Below are 22,810 nucleotides of genomic sequence, written 5' to 3'. Positions count from 1 at the left end.
CTCTGTGGACCTGTTTCCCAGCAAAATAATACGAACATTTAAAGTCTCTGAAAACTGTCCTAAGAGCATACAGCAAGTATTGAAAAACATTTATTGAAAAACATTTACTAAACCTGTCAACAGCAAAAGCCTGAGGCCCTGAGCCATGGCCATCTCCCAGTACCTTCCACTCAGCCTGATGGGGATTCCATAGTGGATGGCTGTGGCCAAGAATATAGCTGTCCCCTCCGCCCAGCTCCATCAGTCCCCTGGGAGGGCAGGCTGGCAGCCTTAACCAGGAGTCTGAAGAGCCAGCAAGACTCAAGTTACTACAATCAGGAATGGAAGCAAGGGCATACTAGCAATAATGGGGTGGGAGGGAACCTTGGGAGTTGATTACTATGTTTATGGCCTTGACAGTGATAATTTTATGGCCTATGCTTATCCCCACTCATTAGGTTGAATAAATGTTTTACATGTCAACAGTCTCAAAGTGGTTTAAAAAGGAAAAGATTCCATTGGCAACGACATCCAAAAGAACAAACTTGTTAGGTTAAATTTAACAAAAGAAGTGTTAATCTTATAGCCTGACAAGTACAAATCATTGTTGAAATAAGATATTCATAGATCGGGAGACAATATTGTTGAGATGGTCATTCTCCCCAAATTTATTTACCGATCTAGTGCACCCCTATCCAAACCCCAGTTAGCCTGTTTGCAGAAGTTTCTAAGATGACCCCAAAATTCATAAATTCAAGGGACCTAGAGTAGCTAAAACCATATTAAAAAAGGAAAACAAAGTTGGGAAATGCACATTTCTGATTGCAAAACACTAGAAAACCCAGTAACAAGAGTGTGTTACTGGCACAAAAATGGACGTGCAGGTCAATGGGCTCCGATAGTGTGGAAATAACCCACGTGGCCGGGTGAGGCCGCCCTACGGGGGCGCGGGGGCGGGCCAGGCCGGTGGGCGGGGCGCTGGCTCCGCCCCTGCTCTCGGTCCCGCCCTTCCGGCCCCTCTTCCTCCTCCGCCCCGCCCACCGCCAGCGCGTCGCCTGGCAACAGCGACTGGCGTCACTTCCGGCCATTTAAACTCGGCGTCGGCGGGGCGCACTCGGGGATGGCGGCGGCCGAGCCCGCGAGCTCGGGGCAGTCGGCGCCGCAGGGCCAGGCCCAGGGTCAGTGGGCGCCCCCCGCTTCCCCCGCGCCGCCGTCGCAGCTCGGGGGCCCGGCGGGCGGGAGCAGCCGGCACGAGAAGAGCCTGGGGCTGCTCACGGCCAAGTTCGTGTCGCTGCTGCAGGAGGCGCAGGACGGCGTGCTGGACCTCAAGGCGGTGAGCGCGCCGCGGGGGCGGGGAAGGGGCTCGGGGCCGGAGCGCAGGGACTGGGGGCGGGGGAAGGGGTGCTGGGGAGGGGGCGGGGGGAGGGGAAAAGGCACGGGGGCGGGGCTAGGGGAGGGGCCGGGGGCGGGACGCGGGGGTGGCGACGCGGGTGGGGAGGGAAGCTGGTCCAACACCCGCCCCGCCCTCCGCAAAGGGCCGCCCCACGGCCCGTGCTGTTGGGACTCGGCGGTTTCCATGGGCCGCGCCGGCCCCGAGGTGTCTCGTTCCAGCCGGAGCCCTCTGCCCGCCCTCCCGCTGCGGAGTGAGTGCCCGGCCTGCGTGGGCGGGGCTTGCGGTGAGCGACTTGGTGCGGCCCGCGCCGCCGACCTCGGAGCTGGGCTCGCAGGGTCGCCGGGAGGGCACCTCAGTCCCTTTCCAGTCGCCCGTGCTTGGGGCGCGCCTGCCTTGGGCTCCAGCTCAGGGCCTTCCCAGGACCCGGTGAGCGGAGCCGGGGGTCACGCACCTGACCTGACCGCCCAGCCAGGGTTTGTCCGATGGCAGCGCCCTGGGACGCCAGGGGACAGACAGCCCAAAGCCCCGTCTAAGCACGAACCGGGCTGTAAGCACGGCCAGGCCGTCACTGCAGACACCCCGGCGCCCGTCCTGAGCCCCTGAGCCCGGCTGACCCAGCATGGTCCCCGCGCCCGGGCCCAGGACGCTACCGGCCTGCATCCCCGCTCCCTGGGACCTGCGGTTGCCGGGGCGGGTGTCTGCAGGCCCGGCTTCCCGGGGGCTGTGGGAGTTTCCTCCCCGCCCTGAAGCGCTTCCGGCCGGACAGCTCCTCCTGACGTGCTCAGGAACTAAAAGGCCTTCTCAGGGGCAGTCGGGAGGGGGTGACCGCACCCAGCTTCAGGCTACGCTTGAAAACCTAGAGATTCACCTGTAGCCTTGGACTTGAATAAAAGAATGACGCAAGTTCGGGCTTTCCCAGAGAAAACTGAACTCCAATGAGGCAGCTGCGCCCCCCGCCCTGGGGTTCTTGGCTTCCTCCTGTTTCCTGAAATTGATGGGGAGGGGGGGGGCACTGAGCAGGAGGGTTTAATACTCAATCACAGTTTCCTAAAAGGTTAGAGGTTTCTGCAATGCCATTGTCTTATCACATTAATGATTTTTTATACCCAGAGAACAGTTTGAGTATCATTCTTTTTTACATATATCTGGAAAAAACGTATCGTTTATTTACATACACTTTTCATTCATTTACATATATATGATGTGTAAAATCTATATCTAAAAAACCTACATTGAAGTCTTTCCAATGATGTTTCTTATTGTGCACCATAGAAAAACGTCAGTAGTGATGTCACATCCCTGCAGGCTTGTCAGCGGCCCTGATGCCCGGGGCTGTTCATCCGGCAGCTGCAGTGCGCGGGGCGGGCATGGCCGCCCTGCCCTGGGCGCCCCTCGGCACCAGGGCCGGTCTCAGGGCTGGAGGGATGCGGGGTCCAGCTCGGCTGCTGCTGCTGCTCACTCTCCTGCTCCCGGGGAATTCCACACGCGTCTTCTTTTCCTTTTTGTTTTTTATCATTACGTTTTTGACAATACATCTGTAATTTGATGTATTTTGAAATTATAAAATCATCTTTTTCTTATATTCTTACCTTGGATGGTCCATTTCACCATAAGTTATTGATACTTTTGAGATATACACTTGATATTTTTTAAGAAGCAGTTCAAGAAACAATTTTTGTGAGTATCATGAATATGAAAAATTATATCAGCCTTCACATTCGCATGTCTTGGATGCCAGGAAATACCCAAGACCACCCGCATGCCGACTCTTTCCTAACCTCGGACACACACCCCTGAAGGACGGGGACACAGTGCTGCCTCTTAGCGATGCACTTCTCAAGTAAAGCATCAGAAGTGAAGCTCCATTGTAAAAGCTTATGCAGATTATTAAAGATCAAAAACTAAAAGTTGGAACAGACTGAAAGCGTACGCCTGTCGAAGCTCCCGAGTCCGGGTGGGAACGCACCCGCGGTGGCTCTGGGGAGTCCGGGGCCCGGGCTGAGCCGCTCGGCCGCTGTGGAAGGACTCATTCCCGCAGGACCCGGTGCCCCCGGCAGTCCCACTGAGAGCCCTCGCACAGCCCGAGTCACCCCTGATTCCCGTGGGACTGTTTATTTCTTAAACCTCATTCTACAGCGTCAGCCACAGTCCCAAGCCTTAGACACGCATGCCACTTTTTGTTAGCGTGTATTATTTTTTCATAAATATGTAATGGAGATGAAGACCTTCCTGCTTGGTCAGACCGTGTGGACACTCGGGTGGAGTTGCCGGTGGGTCTGGTGCCGGGACTGCGCTGCAGGGGGTTAGGTAGCTTGGACCTTTGACTGCACACCCGTTTATTTAAGTCTTTTAGGAACATTTGAAAATGTTTTGCCACAAATGTGTGTCACAAATATATAATTAATGCCAATTGGCACCTGAGTACCCACTCGCTTTCCGAATCTGTGTCCTGTGAAACAATGGTAACCGCTTTACAGCGCAGCTGCGCGCTGACTAGGTCATGCCTGGGGAGATCTGACACAGGTCCTGTTACCGGCTTTCACAGGTTCTCTGCCATCATCTCTCACCGTGTTTGGAATTAGCTAAAAGCCTGACAGCGACAGCACATTGTGGGGCACGGTTGAAGGTTTTGAAAAATTCTCATTAAAATATATCCTGGGCAGTCTTGCTGAGCCGCTCGGGTTCCTCCCACCTTACTTTCAGGACCTTCACTGCGTGTGTGTGCGTGTGCATGTGTGTGCGCATGTGTGCGTGCGCATGTGCGTGTGTGTGTGTGTGTAACGAATTGGCCATAGGTAGTATGACCTGTGCGTTTGTGGGTTTGGATGCTTAGCAGCCCAAACACTGAACACATGTCCTGACAGCTGGTCCCGGAAGAGAGCAGCGACCTGCTCTGCAGAGGAGAGCCTGAGGGACAGGCGCTTCCTAGTTACTGTTTCACGTTCAGAGCCTCGTGTGCCCTCAAAATACTCCTGGGCAAACGAGCTGCAGCTAATCCTGAGCAAACAGCCACCTGGGGTCCGCCCTCCAGAGCTCACACTGGGGGAGCGCAGCGCCAGGGAAGCGGGTGGAACGCCGGGCAGCCCGGGTCACCGCGCAACGAACCTCCTGGTTCGTTGTCTGAGCACCTCCCCCCGGGGCCCCTGGCTGGAATGGCATCCCGCCTGGGCATCCCCGCGCTCCCATTGGTGCCGGTTAGAAGAGGACCCAGTGTTTGGAGGGGTTCTTCTCCTCTGAGGCCTGTGTGCTGTGTGCTCTCCTGGGCCGTGGAGCGGGTGTGGTGCAATGAGGTGCTTCCTTCAGGCCACACAGGCCAGTCCCGGCGCAGGCTGGTCAGCGGCCCTGATGCCCGGGACTGTTCGTCCGGCAGCTGCAGTGCACATGGGAGGCATGCGCTGCCCTGCCCTGGGCGCCCCTCGGCCCCAGGGCCGGTCTCCGGGGCTGGAGGGATGCGGGGTCCAGCTCTGCTGCTGCTCTCTCCTGCTCCCAGGGATTCACACTGCCCCTCTTCTCTCAGCCACGGGCCCCTCCCCCTTCACTGCACCCACTGGAGAGAAAATAAAGCCACTACAAGGAAATGCCTGCCCGTCTGTTGTCTTACCTTCTGGAGAGACCTCACAGTTCCTGCAGTTGCTGCCCAGCGCCCCTGGCACTGCCCAGCGTTCCACCCCTTCCCTGGCATCTCTTCTCCACTGAGGCTCTGAGTCCGTCACTGCCCAGACAGCCGTGACTGGTCCGCAGTGTTCCTGCGAAGCCCTCTCGGGGTCCGGTGGCCGTGGTCCGACCTGGTGACCCTTTCTACTCTCCCCTTGCCTTCCTGCACCCCTCCCCCTCCCCCTCTGGCTCGGCCCGCGGACACCGGGCGTGCCCAGTGCAGCCTAACTGCAGGGCTGACGTGGCTGCCCTCGCGAAGCCGGCAGGTCCTGTCCGCGCGTGCTCTCTGCTTGGCTGTGCATACGCTCGTGTGTAAAGCGAAGGAAATGATGTTGAGTTTGGAAATCAAGGGCTAAATGTGGAAGTTGTGAAGTCGTAGGAAACTTCAAAAGTTGAGCTGAAAGGGAGACCTGATGGCTCTTTGCCTGAGGACCAAGGACAGCTCTGTGGTCGCTTTCCGGGGACCACCCTGGTGTTCTAGCCATGAGCTGGGGGCGGGGGGGGGGGGGGGGGGGGAGCGCTGCTCTGTCTGGGCACCTGCTGGGAGGACCCAGCCGCCTGGGGGCCCTGGGTTCCCTCTCAAGGGCCTCGTCCGAGGAAAGTGAGAAATGTGATGCGCCCACAGCTCCAGTTACATCTGCAGGGGCTTCTGCCCCTCAGACACTGCAGGCAGGCGAGCGGAGGCGTTGCTGAGCCCGGCCTGGCCCTGTTGTAACTGCCTGGGTCCGCCCGTCTGCACAGGCCCCCGAGGACCCGAGAGGTGGGCAGGAGCCGCCTGCCCCTTGTGGTGGCCCAGCACTTGGGTTCTTGGAACCAGCGCTGCCCTTACGGGTTCCAGATGCCAGTGAGGGGAGCTGTCGGTCACACTTGCTCCCGAGGGAGGGGATCCAGCTTCCAAAATTATGGGTTTTGCCCTGACTGGCTTGGCTCAGTGGATGGAGCGTCGGCCTGCGGACTGAAGGGTCCCAGGTTCAATTCTGGTCAAGGGCATGTACCTTGGTTGCGGGCACATCCCCAGAAGGGGGAGTGCAGGAGGCAGCTGATGGATGTTTCTAACTCTATCCCTCTCTCTTCCTCTCTATAAAAATAAAATATATTAAAAAAACAAATTTAGATTTAAAAAAAGTATGGGTTCAGTAGGAGCTGCTTTTATACAGGAGCAGGGAGGTAGTGATGCCTGAGGGCGGGCACATGCGCTGTGCGGTCTGGGTAGTGCTGGCCACGTGGCGAGGACACGGTGTCTGGCGGCTGCAGGAAGTGAGACTGCGCCCCGTTCTACAGGCTGTTGCCGAATCCACTTGAAAAAGAGTCGTGGGTCCCGTTCCTTAGTTTCCACTCGTTCTCTTAGGGAACAAACAGAAATGTGAGTGGGAACGGCTGGGATTCCTGCATTCAGCCGTAACGCGGCCGTTTTTGTTGACCTGTGGCCGCGAGTGAGCGCCCCGCCCGGACCGGATGGCGGGCCCGGGCCGGAGCGGGCGTGTGATGTGCCGGGCGTGGGGGTCACTGTTTCAGAAGTGCTCACAGTGTGTCAGGTTTCGCCATGTGTGTCCTTCAGAATTTGCCCCAAGTAAGTGGACTGAGTTATGTTTTAAATTACCGAGATATAATTTTTCAAAGTTTCAAAAAAGAATTGAAGCTGTCTTTAGTCAAGACTGTTTACGAACTGGGAAATGAGGCAGACGTGGCCGGTCAGCAGTTTGCCGTCCGGGGGGTTAGCCCAGGAGGTGCCATGAGTGTTCTCACTGTCCTTTCGTCCCCACAGGCTTTGTGCCGCCACCTCTCCATTTTCTTGCCATTTCAGCATCTGCTGACTTTCCATGGAGTCGTGTCCGCGGGCCTCCGGGTGGGAGAGCTGCTTGAACCGGCTGCGAGCTGGCCCTGGGCTCCGAGCTGTGCACTTAATCGCCAGCTCTAAAATATGAATTGTAATTGATTCCATTGCCCTCCGCCCCCTTTGTAAACAGGCTGCAGATACTTTGGCTGTGAGGCAGAAAAGAAGAATTTATGATATCACCAACGTCTTGGAAGGGATCGACCTGATTGAGAAAAAGTCAAAAAACAGCATCCAGTGGAAGTAAGTCGCGAGGCAGGGCTCCGCCCGAGACCGGCTCCTCCGGAGCGGCAGAGCCCGGGCGCCCCGAGCCTCGGCCCGCTGTGCACACGGCCGGCCGCCACCGCCTGCACCTGCCGCTGGGGCTTCTGTGCCCGGCCCCAATGTGGCTGCTGGGTTAGGCCCTTGCTCTCTGCGGGTTAATTTACACTCTTAAAAACTCACATCATACGTTCTTCCCCAACCCCCACGGCACCCCGCACCCTGCTGGGCCACTAATCCCTCTCCGTCCAAGTGTCTGTCGGCTGATTAATTAATACAAACGCCTTGAGAGCAGGAACTACGTCTTACGTGTGGGAACATGCGCCTTATAAATAATAGTTGATCGAAACGCATGTTGTCTCTTAACTGTGATCTGGTTGTATGTTTGTGACAAATGTATTCTGTTTTGCAAATTTGTCCCCTTTGACCTCTATTTTTTATTTTTTTATATTGGTCAAAATCCCACCAAAATATGTAAAGGTTATTCATTTTACCTGTATCTCAGTCTACATCTGAGATGTCCAAGTTGACAGTTTGGCTGTGACATCTTTTTGGTGTATCTGTCACCAGCCTGACGTTCCAGGTAATCACGCTAAAACATGCTGGGAAATTTTGAAATTTCACTGTTCTTGCCAAGAAATATTCTAAGCAATCATGTTCTAAGGCGTCGTAATTAAATTTTTTAATCCTTTATTTTTATAAGAGTGTAAAGATTTTGTCGACATATTGCTCCTTCAGTGTTCGTGCTGTAAAAAGCAAGTGCTGTAGTTGACCTGGCTCTGACGTGCGTGTCCATGCTCCCTGTGTGTAGAGGTGTGGGCGCTGGCTGCAACACTAAGGAAGTCCTGGAGAGACTGCGAGACCTCAGAGCCGAGGTTGAGGACCTGGACCTGAAGGAAAGGGAACTGGATCAGCAGAAGTCGTGGCTGCAGCAGAGCATCCGAAATGTGATGGATGACACCATCAACAGCAGATATCCTTTTCCATGGTTGCACGTCACATCCAGCTGGGGAGGGGGAGGTACAGGGGCAGGTCCAGCTGGGGAGGGGGAGGTACAGGGGCACCTCCAGCTGGGGAGGGGGAGGTACAGGGGCAGGTCCAGCTGGGGAGGGGCAGGTACAGGGGCAGGTCCAGCTGGGGAGGGGGAGGTACAGGGGCAGTTCCAGCTGGGGAGGGGGAGGTACAGGGGCAGGTCCAGCTGGGGAGGGGGAGGTACAGGGCAGGTCCAGCTGGGGAGGGGGAGGTACAGGGCAGAGGGGGAGGTACAGGGGCAGGTCCAGCTGGGGAGGGGGAGGTACAGGGGCAGGTCCAGCTGGGGAGGGGGAGGTACAGGGGCAGGTCCAGCTGGGGAGGGGGAGGTACAGGGCAGGTCCAGCTGGGGAGGGGGAGGTACAGGGCAGAGGGGGAGGTACAGGGGCAGGTCCAGCTGGGGAGGGGGAGGTACAGGGCAGGTCCAGCTGGGGAGGGGGAGGTACAGGGGCAGGTCCAGCTGGGGAGGGTGTGCTGCCTGACATTCTCCAGCCAGGAGTCGGGTGCTTTGTTCACTGTGTTGAGATTTAAGTTTAGGACGTAAATGTAACATTTCAATTTTATGTTTCTAACAATTTAAAAATTTTCCCTTTTTAAGTTACATAGTCTGTCTAGTACCATCATTCCTATGTCTCATTGAGAAAAGAAATTTCGTCTCCTTTCCATCTACCCATTGCTAGACTGTGATACCCAGGCCGAATGCTTGGGCTCTGTGAATTGTAGACACCGTTGTGAAGTGCGTAGGTTATTGTAAATCGGGTGGGGAGCCTTTTTTCTGCCAAGGGCCAGTTGGATATTTATAACCACTAGAAGCCCGGTGCACGAAATTCGTGCACGGCGGGGAGTTGTCCCTCAGCCTAGCCTGTACCCTCTCCAATCTGGGACATCCCTCTCACAATCCAGGACTGCTGGCTCCCAACTGCTTGCCTGCCTGCCTTCCTGATTGCCCCTAACCGCTTCTGCCTGCCAGCCTGATCACCCCCTAACCACTCCGCTGCCAGCCTGGTTGATGCTTAACTGCTCCCCTGCCAGCCTGTTTGCCCCCAACTTCCCTCCTCTGCCGGCCTGGTCACCCCTAACTGCCCTCTCCTGCAGGGTTGACCACCTCCAACTGCCCTCCCTTGCAAGCCTGGTCCCTCTCAACTGCCCTCCCTTGCAGGCCGGGTGCCTCCCAACTGCCCTCTCCTGCTGGCCATCTTGTAGTGGCCATCTTGTGTCCACATGGGGGCAGGATCTTTAACCACATGGGGGCAGCTATATTGTGTGTTGCAGTGATGACCAATCTGTATATTACTCTTTTATTAGATAGGATAGAGGCCTGGTGCACGGGTGGGGGCCAGCTGGTTTGCCCTGAAGGGTGTCCCGGATCAGGGTGGGGTTCCCTTGGGGCATGGGGCGGCCTGAGCGAGGGGCCTGTGGTGGTTTGCAGGCCAGCCACGCCCCTTGGCAACCCAAGGGGAGGCCCTGGTATCTGGAATTTATTTTCCTTCTACAATTGAAACTTTGTAGCCTGGAGCGGAGCCAAGCCTGCTGTTCCCTCCAGGGCGGCAGCCATCTCTGTGGCAGTTAATTCACCTTCTACAATTGAAACTTTGTAGCCTTAAGCGGGTGAGCCTGGCCAGGGTGTGCGGAAAGCTTTGCTTCCCCTGTTGCCGCCAGCAACCCTGGCCTGCTCTCTCAAGCTCCATTCTGCCGCCATTTCTTTGAATTTGTTTACCTTCTATAATTGAAACTTTGTAGCTTGAGTGGAGGCTTAGGCCTGCAACGGCTATGGAAAGCTTGGCTTGCTCTGTTACCTGGGAAACCTTGCTCACTGTGGCTGTAGCCATCTTGGATTGGGGTTAATTTGCATACTCGCCCTGATTGGCTGGTGGGCGTGGCTTATGTAGCGGAGTGATGGTTAATTTGCATATTACCATTTTATTAGAGAGGATTCTTGGGCCATACAGATTTATCACCTTAACAATCAGCCTGCTGTATTTGGTCCCATGTTTAATTAACTCGCCCCTAATGCCTTGGCAGAGCCAGACCAGATGATTTCGTGGCCCCGCCCCTATGTTCCTTGCTCTGGACGGGTGAACATCCAGCGCTCAGAGCTTTGAGAAGTTCATGGGGGTTGGACAGCCCGGGATCCTTTCCCCTGATGCTGACTCAGTGGGGGAGCCTCCCCGAGGGTGGGTCCCAGGCTGGTGCATCTGCCAGGTTAGAAGGAAGAGGGGTACCTTCCCCCGTTTCCGCGTCACCGTCCCCTCGCATGTCTGCGGTGCCTGGATATGCGAGCGCCCCTTTGCTCTCTGGGACACTTCCCCTGCATCAGCCTCATGCCTCGTGAACTTTGACCTACCTGAGGTCAGGGAGGCTCCTGTCATCTCGTCCTGGGTGCACAGGTCCATGAGCTCACGTGTCACTTTCTCTGTTGGTCAGAGCTCCTTCAGTGCGAGAACTTGGGGTTTCAAGCTGTGCCCTGTGGAGCCCCCAGATTCCCAACCCATTGAACTGGCTGACCTTGGACTTTGCTGCGTGGCTTTCCAAGGTTCCAGCTGCTCCCAGGACCCAAACTGCGGCCCAGGAAGGTTGTGGTGTGGAGGCCTCTGTGGCTGTGGCATCCGCTTCGCCGCCAGCGCCCCAGCGCCCGGCTCCGGAGGAGGAGGTTTCTGTCTGTCCCGAGGGTCCGCCGGCCAAGAACCCAGAGCAGCCGGGCCCTCCGGGCGCTTTTGCTGGTCGTCTCTGCTTCTGCAGGCTGAGACTTCGGCTTTTCTCCTCTGACTGTGGCAGCCCCACCAGCACTCGCTCACGTTGTTTGTTTAGGCCTCTGGTTAATGGAAATGCCTAGAGCTTGATGCAAACGTGTTCCTTAACTCCTGCGACGTACGTTTTCCTACGTGACTCACGAGGACATCTGCAATTGCTTCCACGGTGAGTTGGTGCCCCCTCTGATCGACCGCTGCTGCAGAGACTCGGAATCCGGGGTTCCCCGGGCCAGGGTCAGGAGTGGGCTCCTGTCTCGCTCTGCAGTGCGCTGGGCTCACAGCCGCTCACATTCTGTTCCGTGACAGTGACCACTATCCCGCTCCCGTCGCTGTCTGCATTGCTGGCGGTACACTGGGCGGGAGGGGCAGCTCCGTCAGATTGGGGCTAAATGACAGGCGCAGTCAGGGGCCAGCTTGAACTCGGTGCTCATTGCTCTGTCCGTGAAACTGCAGCGAGTGTGGGCACAGCGCAGGGGAAGCAGGATGTGCTCTTATGAGGAAAACCAGCTTCCCGCCCACCCACCTCGTGTGACTCTGGAAATGACCACATAAGCGATGAACAGTGACCAGGGTGGGGCTGTGCACACGTCTCGGTAATCATGCCTGTAACGAGGACAGCCTGTCACTGACTGCAGGCGGGTGTGGCTGTCGCTGGATGTGGCCACCACCTGGAGGCTTAGTCTTCCACAGAGAGGGCAGGATTGGGCTTCACAAGTGAGCTCGCTCACGCTCCAGAGTTCAGTGTGTCGCACCGTCTCTGGTGTCTCGATCATTACAATATCTTAGCTATTTCAAGTAAACAGTGAGATTTAGTTGATGTTAAAAAGCTGTCAGCGTCTCAGATTCAACAAGATTCACGGGAGCTGAGCTTGTTCATGAGAGTGATAGATCTAAGGCTGCGTGTTGCCCTGACCTGAGATCTCCTACATCTGTGACCTCTGTTCTCAGCACAACCCTGTAGGGTTAGTCCCTGCTCTACAGAGGAAGAAGCAAAGCCACGCCCGAGCCTGGGATTCGAACCCAAGCCTGTCTCCAGGGCCCACCCACTTGCCACTCCATTTCCTAACATTGAAACGTCTGTTTCCTGACAGGTGACACCCTGTTGGCCATCCAAGCGCCTGCTGGCACACAGCTGGAGGTCCCTCTTCCAGAGATGGTAGGTGCGGCTGGTCGGAGCGGCCCCGCTGGCTCTGCCTCCGCGCACGAGCTCACTGAGAGCTCAGGCGTCAGGGCCAGCGGCTGGATACTGAATCTGGGTGTCTTCAGTACTTTGGTAAAATTGGAGACACGACTGAATGAATTATGTAGCATTTTATTTTTTAAATTTGATTTCATGAGTCATGATACAGTCAATAATCTCAAAGCATCAGTTTGGCTGTATCTGCAACCCATGTACCGGTCCTGTCTGTGGGAGAAGTGAAATATCAACAATAATACATTGTTTTAAATTGGGTCATTTCAACACGTCTGGCTCATTGAGTCATATATGTGTTAACTCTGCTACGGCCAAGTTTCATGCATTTAGTTTGGGGTCCGGAGTTCTAAAGCTCATTTGAAAGCTGTAGCAACCAGAGAAGGGGCAGACAAAGGCGGCCGCTGTCACCACGGCCGGCCCCCGCCACCCTAGGGGCTCGGATGTAGGTGTTCCCATAATGGACTCTGCAGCCTCGGGATCTGGGTGACTTGGAGATGCAGGGACGTTGCACCCGCCTCTGTAGGAGACGTCCGGGGTTGTGTGCTTGCTGCCGGAGATAGACGGCAGCCGAGGGGCCGTGTGCTAGGGCCCACGCCCGGGAGGGAGTCCACACAATGTGAGCAATCATGACGTCAAAAGGGAAGTGTGCCAGAAGTCTACAACTGAGTCTTTGGAACTCGGTTTTCTGAGAAAAGCTTGCTTTAAGGGGCAGGGGGCTTAGAGCCTCCATTCCCTGTCCTGCTCGTGGTCTCCACTCAGTGTCTTGACCGACTGCCTCTGTTTTGTTGTGTGGATTTAGTTACTCCCTAGTAGCTTTATCTCATTTTCAATTTGTTTACACCCAACAACTTCAAAGGGTCAGAATGGACAGAAGAAGTACCAGATCAACCTAAAGAGTCACTCGGGCCCCATCCACGTGCTGCTGATAAATAGAGAGTCCAGTTCGTCTCAGCCTGTGGTTTTCCCCGTTCCCCCACCGGACGACCTCACGCAGCCCCCCTCTCAGCCTTCAACTCCCCGGACTACGCACAAGCCCAGCCCCACCCCGCCGAGCCCCCCGGGGCCGCCCGCCTCTGAGAGGACCCCAGGCCTCGAGCACGTCCCGGCCACAGACTCGGCTTCAGGTGGGCCCAGAGCCTCCGTCTTAGGAAGGGGAGCGTTTCTAAATGTGTCTGTGGCCTAGTGACCGCCACCTGATGCAGGAGGGAAACAGGAAGCTTAGCCTAATCAGCAAAGTGAGGCAGTGCCTGTGTGTCCAGCGCCGGGACAGGTTTATGAGAAACATCCTGTCTTTTTATACTGTTTATACTTACTATGTTTGGTTATAATTATGTGTATTATCATATCAGGATTTTAATATGTTGTTATGGATTTGTTTCTGAAGATATGTTTTACACACACGATCTGATTGTATATCCAGAAACGTACAGTGGGCGGGTGCGGCGTGGCTGAAACTGTATGGAGCTCTGCACGCTAAGCACGTTTAACGGTCTGAAGTGCAGCTTTCTTTAGGGTTCCATTGCGCCCCTGCTGCCATGTGCACGTCGGCTCTTATCTGAGGTTTGCTTTGTAAGGTGATCTCCGGGCACTCAGGACAGGTTACTGCCGCCCCTGGCTGCCTCTGCCGAGTCGGGCTGTGGAGCGCAGAGACCCCTTGTCCTCGGTCCTCACTGCGGTGCCTGTGTCTGGAATGCGGACTGGCTCAGGGATGACGGTCACGCCCGTCTAGACGCAGTACTGCAGGTCATTCAAGCTGGTCCCATTTGTACCTTCGGGACGTGTCCCAGGACAGGGCGGGAGTCTGCTGCCCAGGTTGCTCTCGGTGGGGCCTGGTGAGGCTGTGAAGAAAGGTCTGACCACACACAGAGCGCCTCAGGGTCGTGTCCTGCCCCCTCCATCCTGTGGTCCCTGTATTTCTACCATCAGGTGTGGGGATGCCTGTCCTCCGAGTATAACCTAAAGCAGGCAAGCTCCATAAGGTTCAGCTCAGACCCAGTCCACCGGCTTCACCAATCATTCAAGTCTGAGCGGTTAGTTTCTGTAGGTGGTTTTGTATCAGGAAGTAGTAAGAAAGGTAGCTTGGGGGGCTGGGTGGAAGAGGGCTGACAGACTGAGGACTAGCGGACAGCCAATGACGTTCTGTGACCGGGAGGTGGCCATGGAGGACCACACTGCGCTGAGTGCCGGGACATGACTGGGAGGAGACGCCTGGGAAGCAGAGGGCAGGGCCGTTGTGCAGCTGTGAGAACATTTAGGCCACACGAGGGTGATGGCAGTGGGTGCATGAGAGAAAGAAGGAACATGCAAGAAATACTGTTTAGACAAAATAAGTCCCATCTGACGTGTGGAACGGAAAGTGATGGCGCTTTACTGGCTAAAGCCCAGGAGTCCGCTGTGGGAGGAGGCGGCGGCTTTGGGGCCACTTGAGTTTAGAAATTTACAAGTGAAACTTGTAGGTGCAAATGGACACGTCATTCCATGCGTTCTCGTCCTTCACGGGGACTGAGTCGCAGGCTGATGCGGACTCCCGTGTTTAATGTGCTGTGCCCAGGGAGAGCCAGCTGCCCCCACTGCAGATGTCACAGCGTGATCACGTTTCTCTTCCCGCAGGATCTGTTACTGGAGATATCATTGATGAGCTGATGTCTTCTGACGGTAAGCAGCTTAAAGTTGTACTACCTCCCTCAGGCAGAACTGCTTCCCTGGAACTTACAGGTGGCACAGGATTGATTAAGTACTTAGTGCCTTGTGGCAAGTTGTGAAAATTCTTCTCAGTAACACTGGTGAGTAGATCCTGGAAGTCTGGCCCCGTCGGTCTGTGCCTGCTTCTCAAGGGGACTCTCCTCGGGCCACCAGCCTTCACCGAGTAGCCTTCCTAGGCCAGTGATGGGCAACCTTTTGAGCTTGGTGTGTCAAACTTCGCCAAAAAACTGAGCATAACTCGGGTAGTGTGTCACTTTGAGGAAAAAACTAACTCCAAGACTCTAGTCGCAAATGTTTCATCCTCGGCATGCGGCCGCGTGTCATCAGAAATGGCTACGCATGTCAGTGCTGACACGCGTGTCATAGGTTCGCCATCACTGTCCTAGGCGCTGGCACACAAGTCCTTTCACTCCACAAGAATCTGGCTAAGGCCAGTAAAGCTGTCAGTCACCCACACGCCAACATGAAGCCACCACACTGCTCCTGACCATGGCCATGTCGTCATCTAAACTGAAGTCTGTCAGACTCAACAACCCATTTCTCAAGCTTATACCTATAGTCCATGCACAAACTGTCTTAAAACGAGAATCTTTCAATATGCACAGTAAACACAAGTCATTAACTTGATCATTGCTTTTCTACACAGAAATGGTAATTTAACGGATGGGCCTTTTGAGTGTGTGAAGCTGCATTAACGTTGAACCTGTGCTTTGCTTGCAGTGTTTCCTCTCCTGCGGCTCTCCCCCACCCCCGCGGACGACTACAACTTTAATTTAGATGACAGTGAAGGAGTGTGTGACCTGTTTGATGTCCAGATACTAAATTATTAGACTCCTTGGAAACCTGGGACAGTTATCTACCTCTAACTGAAACCTTGTAGACGTGCTAATAACCTGAGTATTTATAATGAAGTAACACCTGTTTAGGTTGCTGATTCTGACGTCTTCTTCCCTAACTCTTGCTCTCTGACTTCTCAAAACGTCAACTGTGGAAACGGCTCCAAAGCCCCTAGAGTGACTGCGTTCTGGGACTCAACTTCCTTCCAATTCTAACTCCTGTTTTACTCTTATGAGAGGGAAGTTAGAAGAAGGTTAAAGGTCATCAAAAACCAAAATGGCCAAGGGCTCGTCACTTACTAGTATTTGTGTTCCGCTTTTACTGCCACAAAACTGTCCATATTTGTGCGCTCCAATCCTGACAGTCACTGCCACGTATGAGGTGAAGGTGTCCGAGAGGCTGCGGTCACTTCCCGTGAAGAGTTTGTGAAGTGCCTTCGTTCTAGCACTTTAAGTTCACCACGTTTGCTGACTCCTGACATTCCACTTTCCTGGATTATAGGAGAGGGCTGTTTATGTAGTTTGTTTTTAAAATGTGCCAATGCCTGTACATTAACAAGATTTTTAAAAATAAAGTTGTATAGAGCATTTAATTTATTGGTCTTTGGGGGAATCTGATGCATCACCAGGTGCATTACAACTGAGCCATTAATCTCGTAGCTTCGTCAACATTCACTGGTCTGTTTTCCGGACTCGGCTGAGGAGCCTGGGGGAGGGAAGTGTTCAGTGTAAACGTTAGGTGACAGTAGTGCACAAATGACTGTCAGCTAGTGCCCAACTTCATTCCCGCTCGTGCCTTTGGAAGCATGGTAAGTTCTCATGCTCAGTGTTCGTGAATGTGCTACACACACAGCACAGCCACGTACACCAGAGAGCCTGGTACTTACAGACCACATTCCACTTACAGGCTGGGAAGTTTGGGGGTTAATTTTCTAGCCTCCAGTTTACTAAAAGGAAATGCTCTACGCACCAGCTGTTTCTGCAGAGGCTCTAGGGAAAGGCCTTGAGAGAAGTGAGCAAGCTCCTTCTGTATGTCCACAAAAGCTTCATTCATTCTTCTAACTTTTTCAGCATTCACAATGCTTATCTTTTTAAAAAAGAAAAAGAACATTAATCCATGACCTCATCACCCTTAAGGATAAAACATACTCAACCTTCATTTAACCTTGTTAAACCTAAATTCTTAACAAGACAATTATACCAGTTTCTGGGCAAGCTTCACACTAAAACTCTCGGTCTTATTGGGCAATGTTGGACAAAAGGTTCGTTTTTTAAGGAGACAAGTATGTGGGACACCCCCTACCTGACTTCACCTGTGTAAGCAGGCCAGTGCGTGGACCAGATGGCCCAGCCGTTATCTCTCGCCAATGAGGCGGGAGCCCGCACCCCATGCTCCCGTCCTGCTAACGGCCTCAGCCTCCCTCACTTTCTGGCCCAGCCATCCGGCAGCCCCCATCTTGAATCTGCACGGTGGGGTGGAGGTCCTATTCTTCCTGTAAACCTTATGCCCTGGGACACGCTGGCCCCACCCTCCCCACTGTCACCTGCCAACACCAGGATTACTTGCTCCATGAAAGACGTCCAGCCTCGGCTCACTAAGCTCCAGGCCTGGCGTCACTGCTTGGGGCTTCACCAACCACCTAATGCTGTGGCCTTGTCTGCCGGTCCTCATCTGTCCACATACAGTTTAGTCAGGATTCTCACATCTCACTGCAGCCTCCGCGTCCATTATTTCACGTTCCTGCACTCCCTCAGCCAGCACAGACCCAAGACCATTATTTCCTCAACCACTGAACTTTCCTCTCTCCACGTCTCTCCCATGTCATACTTGCCTGCAAGCCAGTTACACTCACTGATCAGACTGCTGAGCCTAAAACCAAAGCCCTAGAAAATCGTAGCCGGGTGAGTGGCTTCATTTTAAATCCATGGCCACAAACTTCTGACCACTTGCACGGTGCCTGGCCGCCCACCGCCCTCTGGTAAGTCAGGCTATTTTCTGAGAAAATGACACGACCAGGCTGCCAACCCACACACCTCCCTCCGGGACACTTCCTCCAGCACAGGAGGCTCCGGGCCTCCACCTGAGGAAGCACCACCTGGGCCGTGGCAGCTCTCTGCCCGGGACACGCTGCTCCCGGCGCCGCCCCGCTCTGTGCATCACTAGCTCCTTCTCACTCAGGTCTGGGCCCCTGTCAACTGAAGACGATTCCATGTGAAATTGTCACTCCAAACCCCTGTCATATCACCGGCCTTATTTCCTTTATAGCATTTCCAAAGTCATAAAGTCACTTGATCAAAAGCTGACCTCAACTAGTTCATGAAAACTGAAAAATAAAATGTTCCATTTCTGTGTGCTATCATGATATTTACTAAGTCCCAGAGAGCTGATGCCACATACTACTTCAACTTGAAAACATTTTCTGCAGGACTCACTCTGCTATATATATCTTGATGAATAAATTTCCTATTTCCCAAATATTTTGAAGTAAAAACAAAAAAGATAAACTTTTCACATTTTGCATTTTAAGGAACACAGTATGGTATTTTCACTTGACAGGTTCTTGAATATGCCTGAGGTCAGAGAGAAGGACTGGTTCGGACACGGGGATTTCTGAGATCCGATAAAGCTATCAAACTGTTACTTGGGAGTCTCAATGGTTTGCAGTTAATTTTTTTCGTTTTGTACATTTGGATTTTTTTAAACAAATGTTTAAAATCCTTCTGCCCTTGGAGGGAAGGCTATGAACCTGTTTTAAATAAAAGCATTTGGTTTCTCGTTAGCTTTGCCTTCATGCTTTGCTTGTAAACAAGGAAGCTGGGTGCTTCATGCTCACCTTCTTAAGATTCGTGGTAACGGGTTTTGCTTTACTCTTCCCCTTGAAGTTTTTCTGGCTGGCTATGTGGAACACACTCCTGGGCTTCTGCCCTTTCCATTTGCTCTTGGCCATTGTCTAGGAAAGAAAGAAAGGAGCTCAATTAAGCTGTCCACATTTATGACTGTAAATCAATTTAAGTTTTTAGAGTGCAGGTACCAATTAAATCTAAGAAATTCCACCTTAATGGTGGTTATTTTTTAAGTTGCTGCATGTATTAAATTATTTCCATGTCTTCAGCCGCCTTTAGATTTCCTGCTGTTAGGAGTGCAGAGTAGGTATCTAATTCTTTTCTGCATTTATAGCACCTGGCCCACAGGAGGCGCCACATTCACTTCTGCTGGTTGAATCAACATTAATATCAACACAGTTGCTTTTTCAGCTTCCTGCAGCAGCCCACCGTGTTAACCATCACTACCCACCCTGCTGGTTCACATGCTACTGTACCACTCTGGTGCCATATCCTAGGACGGACTCCTTCCTTCTTTTTATTCCCATGTCCTCTCCTGTGTGCCCATCCTCAAAATCAGAACTTAATCCTGTACTTCCTACTCCCGCCTCCCTTAAATTACTTTCACATCTGTCAGGTCACCTCACTGTAGATGGCTCTTGCCTTGAAACTTCAGATATTCTTTGTTCTATAGCTGAACACAAACTAAGCCTGTAAGTTCTACCTTAGACACATCTCTCCAATCTCTTTAACAATGCACGTGAGGAACAATTTTTAAAATATAATAGTTAAGACTTACTGAGCTTTTACTATGTGTACAAGTACTATGCCTTCGTTTTGTGTACTGTGATTAATTTCCTCCTCACAACACTTTGTGGAAGGTACTATTTATCCCCATTCAAAGGGAAGTTAATGTGCCCACTGTCACAGCGGTAGTAATCAGGGAATGCCACGCAGAGCTAGTGGTGGCATATGGCCACTCCTGTCCAGAGGGGGCAAACGTAGGCTTACAGTTGTGAGTATGTGGAAGTTTGTTCTTGTATTATTATTTACTAGAGGCCCAGTGCACGAAACTCATGCACTGTTGTGGGGGAGGGTGTATGTCCCTCAGCCCAGCCTACACCCTTTTGCAGTCTGGGACCCTTTGGGGGATGTCCGCCTGCCAGCTTAAGCCCAAGGGGATCGGGCCTAAACCGGCAGTCAGACATCCCTCTCGCAGTCCGGGGCTCTTGCAGTCCAGGACCCCTTACTCCTTACCGCCTGCCTGCAGCAGAGGTGGGAGAGGCTCCCTCCACTGCCGCTGCGCTCGCCAGCCGTGAGCCCGGCTTCTGGAGCGCACTGACCACCAGGAGGCAGCTCCTGCATTGAGCATCTGTCCCCTGGTGGTCAGTGGATGTCATAGCGACTGGTAGTTCCACTGTTCGATCGATTTGCATATTAGGGTTTTATTACATAAGATTAACTAGAGGTCCAGTGCACAAATTCGTGCACCAGAGGGGTCCCTCAGCCTGGCCTGTGGGATTGGGCTGAAACTGGCTCTCTGACATCCCCGAAGGGTCCAGGATTGCAAGAGGGCACAGGCCAGGCTAAGGGACCCCACCAGTGCACAATCAGGCCGAGGAGGGTCGCGGGAGGTTGGCCAGCTGGGGAGGGACCACGGGAGGGCTCCAGGGCCTGTCTGGCCCGTCTCGCTCAGTCCCAATCGACCAGACCCCAGCAGCCAGCTAACCTAGCTGTTGGAGCACCTGCCCCCTGGTGGTCAGTGCATGTCACAGCGACTGGTCAACCGGTTGACTGTCTGCCCCCTGGTGATCAGTGTATGTCATAGCAAGCAGTTAAGCAGCCTTAGCATATCATTAGCATATTACGCTTTAATTGGTTGGATGGCCGACCGGACACTTAGCATATTAGGCTTTTATTATATAGGACTAGAGGCCTGATGCATGAAAATTCATGCAAGAGTAGCCCTTCTTTCCCCCGGCTACCAGCACTGGCTTCCCTCTGGCACCCAGGACCCGGGCTTTGCTCTGGCTACCAGCCGGCACCTGGGACAAGGGCGACTTCCCTCCATCCCCAGATTCGTCAGGAAAGACTTCTGGAATGACATCCGGTCTAATTAGCATATTACCCTTTTATTATCATAGATTATTGTATTACTTTCCATACAACTACTTTTGCCCGACCCTGTATAAATGAAAATGCAATACAAAAGCATGATGTAATATTTTCTGGGTTACTGCTAGTCCCTAGATTTGGTTAGATCATGGGCTTGGGCAAACAATACCCATGGGCCAATGTTGGAGACCAGGTGTAAGCTGACGCAGTGTCCCCTGACTTGTTTCGATATAACTTATTTTGATGGCACATTCCTATTGTCAGCAGATGAGCAGAATAGAGAGACCTTTCATAGCTTATCAAAAGTCTGTAAATATTTACTGAGAACTTGGCCTCCTGACTTCTCTTAGAGATTAAGAAGAACAGAGAGTACATTCCTCTTTGTTGACCTCCTATTCAGTAGTTGTGTATAAAAGGCATTACGCGGTTAATAAAGCTGCTGCAGTAGCTCGACGGCTTGCAGAGCTGCGGTCAGTCGACGACCACCTGAAGACTCCTCCGACCCCGCTGTCCTTTCTTTTCTCAATTCCCACCTCCCTACCTCAGCCCGGTTCACCTGTCAGGCTGGCCCTGACAGGCCAAATCAGGTCAGACACCTTCTTTGTAAATAAAGTTTTATTAGAACAGAGCTATGTCCATTCAACTATGTATTGTCTTACGGGCGCTTTCCTGCTATACCTGTGGTCCACAAAGCCCAAAGTATTTACTATCTGGCCCTTTACAGAAAGACTGTGCGCCCCTGGCACGAGCCACGTGCACCCAAGTCTACCCTGAAGAGTCTATGAAATGAACATGCTAATGCAAAAAGCCTGTGAGGGCACAAGCAGCAATGTGCTCTGTGGCAGCTGCTGGGACCCGGGACCCAGACACATCTGTCACTCTCCTCCCCCTCCCAGGCACCCACTGCTGCACATTGTTCTCTGAAGACACCTGCACATTCCTGCTTCCTTCCCTTGCACACATTGTATCTCTGACTGAAGTTTACATCCTCCAAGTCCGCAAATACATAACAGCCACCCTTTCCACCCCAACAGTAGTTAATACTTAAAAAAAATAATGACACTGCGGAGGAAAGGGGCCACATGCTGACCTGACAGCTCAGGGAAGGCAAACTCAGAGACCTAAAGTCACCACAAAGGATGGTCTGAAATTAAACTGTAACTAAAAGCAGTGATGGTGGGTAGTTACCTCCTAGGCGGGTATCTTCACTGACAAGGTCAACCTTTACCTTAACTGAGCCTGTCTATTTGCATCTATGATAACATACCCTTGAAATGCCCGGGTAACTTGTAACTTCCCTTTCTCTGGAGCCCCTGGGGCACAAGCTAATGTGCCTGGGTGCCAGGACAGAGGCCACAAATTCCTTCATTATCATGTTAATTGCTCCTGCACCCACCTAAGTATGTGTCCATCATTGTACTTTTTATCCAATCCCAGGGGTTCCCCGCTTTGCTTTCTCCCGCCTCTCTAGTCCATTACCAATGAATTTCATGTAACCCACCTACGTCCCTCCTTTGATGGCAATGTATAAATTCAGATGTAACCCGCCATTCTCCGGAGCATCATCTCAATCCATCGAGATTCTGCTTCCCGGTGACTGTCGAGTTTGGCTCAAAAAACTCACAAAAATTCTTTACAGGTCTGAATGTTTTTTCAAATTAACAACACTACAGAAAAGACATTATTATAGAAGAAAAAGAAAATACACGTTTCCCCAAGTTCAATGACCTAAAATCCAATAGTAACCAAACTCCAACCACTCTAGCACTCATTCATCAATTACTTCCACGTACCAGGTGTGGCACAGAATGACATACACCTGAAACGTACAGGCCGTCACAGGCAGGTTCCCGGGGAAGGGAAGGTCCTAGCTGGGGGGACAGGGAATACCCCCGACAACCGCGTGGAAACCATGACGCCAGACAAACCCAGAAACTGGCCCCGGCCCAGGGCTGAGGCCCGGCGGTCGGAGACGGGCGGCGGACCCGGACCGGCCACAGCGGCGCGAGGCCCGCCAGCCCAGCCCAGCCCCAGCCCCAAACGCCCCACCAACCTCTCACCAGGCCGACCTCTCTCACCCTCGCGTTGCTGCTCGCTACTCCAGCTCCCGTGACGCCACAGGCACGCGCAGGATCCAGGAAGTTCCGGGAGGCAGCCAATTACACTTCCTCTCCTAGGCCGCGGTTCCGCCCACCGAGCGGAGCCCCGCCCACAAAGCGAAGGTCTATTCGTGACTCG

At 53.2% G+C, this 22,810-nt stretch overlaps 2 protein-coding genes across 7 annotated transcripts; one reads left to right on the top strand and one right to left on the bottom strand.

Moving 5' to 3' along the window:
• The first annotated feature begins 1,069 nt into the window (after positions 1-1,069).
• On the top strand, positions 1,070-15,658 carry E2F5 (E2F transcription factor 5). The gene is made up of 8 exons (XM_079796479.1): positions 1,070-1,312; positions 6,994-7,103; positions 7,933-8,094; positions 11,023-11,066; positions 11,992-12,056; positions 12,952-13,219; positions 14,706-14,750; positions 15,519-15,658. Exons 1-8 carry the CDS (start codon positions 1,100-1,102, stop codon positions 15,626-15,628), a joined length of 1,017 nt encoding a protein of 338 aa, XP_079652605.1. The 5' UTR covers positions 1,070-1,099; the 3' UTR covers positions 15,629-15,658.
• RBIS (ribosomal biogenesis factor) lies at positions 7,128-22,810 on the bottom strand. 6 transcript variants are annotated; one of them, XR_013814959.1, is made up of 5 exons: positions 22,626-22,808; positions 18,469-18,585; positions 16,605-16,721; positions 15,935-16,125; positions 7,128-8,011 (listed from the first exon to the last, which is right to left on the bottom strand). XR_013814959.1 is itself a non-coding variant. In XM_079796482.1 (4 exons), the coding sequence occupies exons 2-4, from the start codon at positions 18,580-18,582 to the stop codon at positions 16,000-16,002; spliced, it is 357 nt and encodes a 118-aa protein (XP_079652608.1). In that variant the 5' UTR covers positions 18,583-18,585; positions 22,633-22,810; the 3' UTR covers positions 15,998-15,999. The 6 variants fall into 6 exon arrangements, 5 of the variants coding, with proteins under 5 accessions (XP_079652608.1, XP_079652609.1, XP_079652606.1 ...); XM_079796482.1 differs by lacking the exon at positions 7,128-8,011 and having other exon boundaries at positions 15,998-16,125; positions 22,633-22,810; XM_079796483.1 differs by lacking the exon at positions 7,128-8,011 and having other exon boundaries at positions 15,998-16,125; positions 22,642-22,809.

The sequence above is a fragment of the Cnephaeus nilssonii genome (genome assembly GCF_951640355.1).
Source record: "Cnephaeus nilssonii genome assembly, chromosome: 18".
NCBI lineage: Eukaryota > Metazoa > Chordata > Mammalia > Chiroptera > Vespertilionidae > Cnephaeus > Cnephaeus nilssonii.
This window is presented reverse-complemented; position numbering and strand designations above follow the sequence as displayed.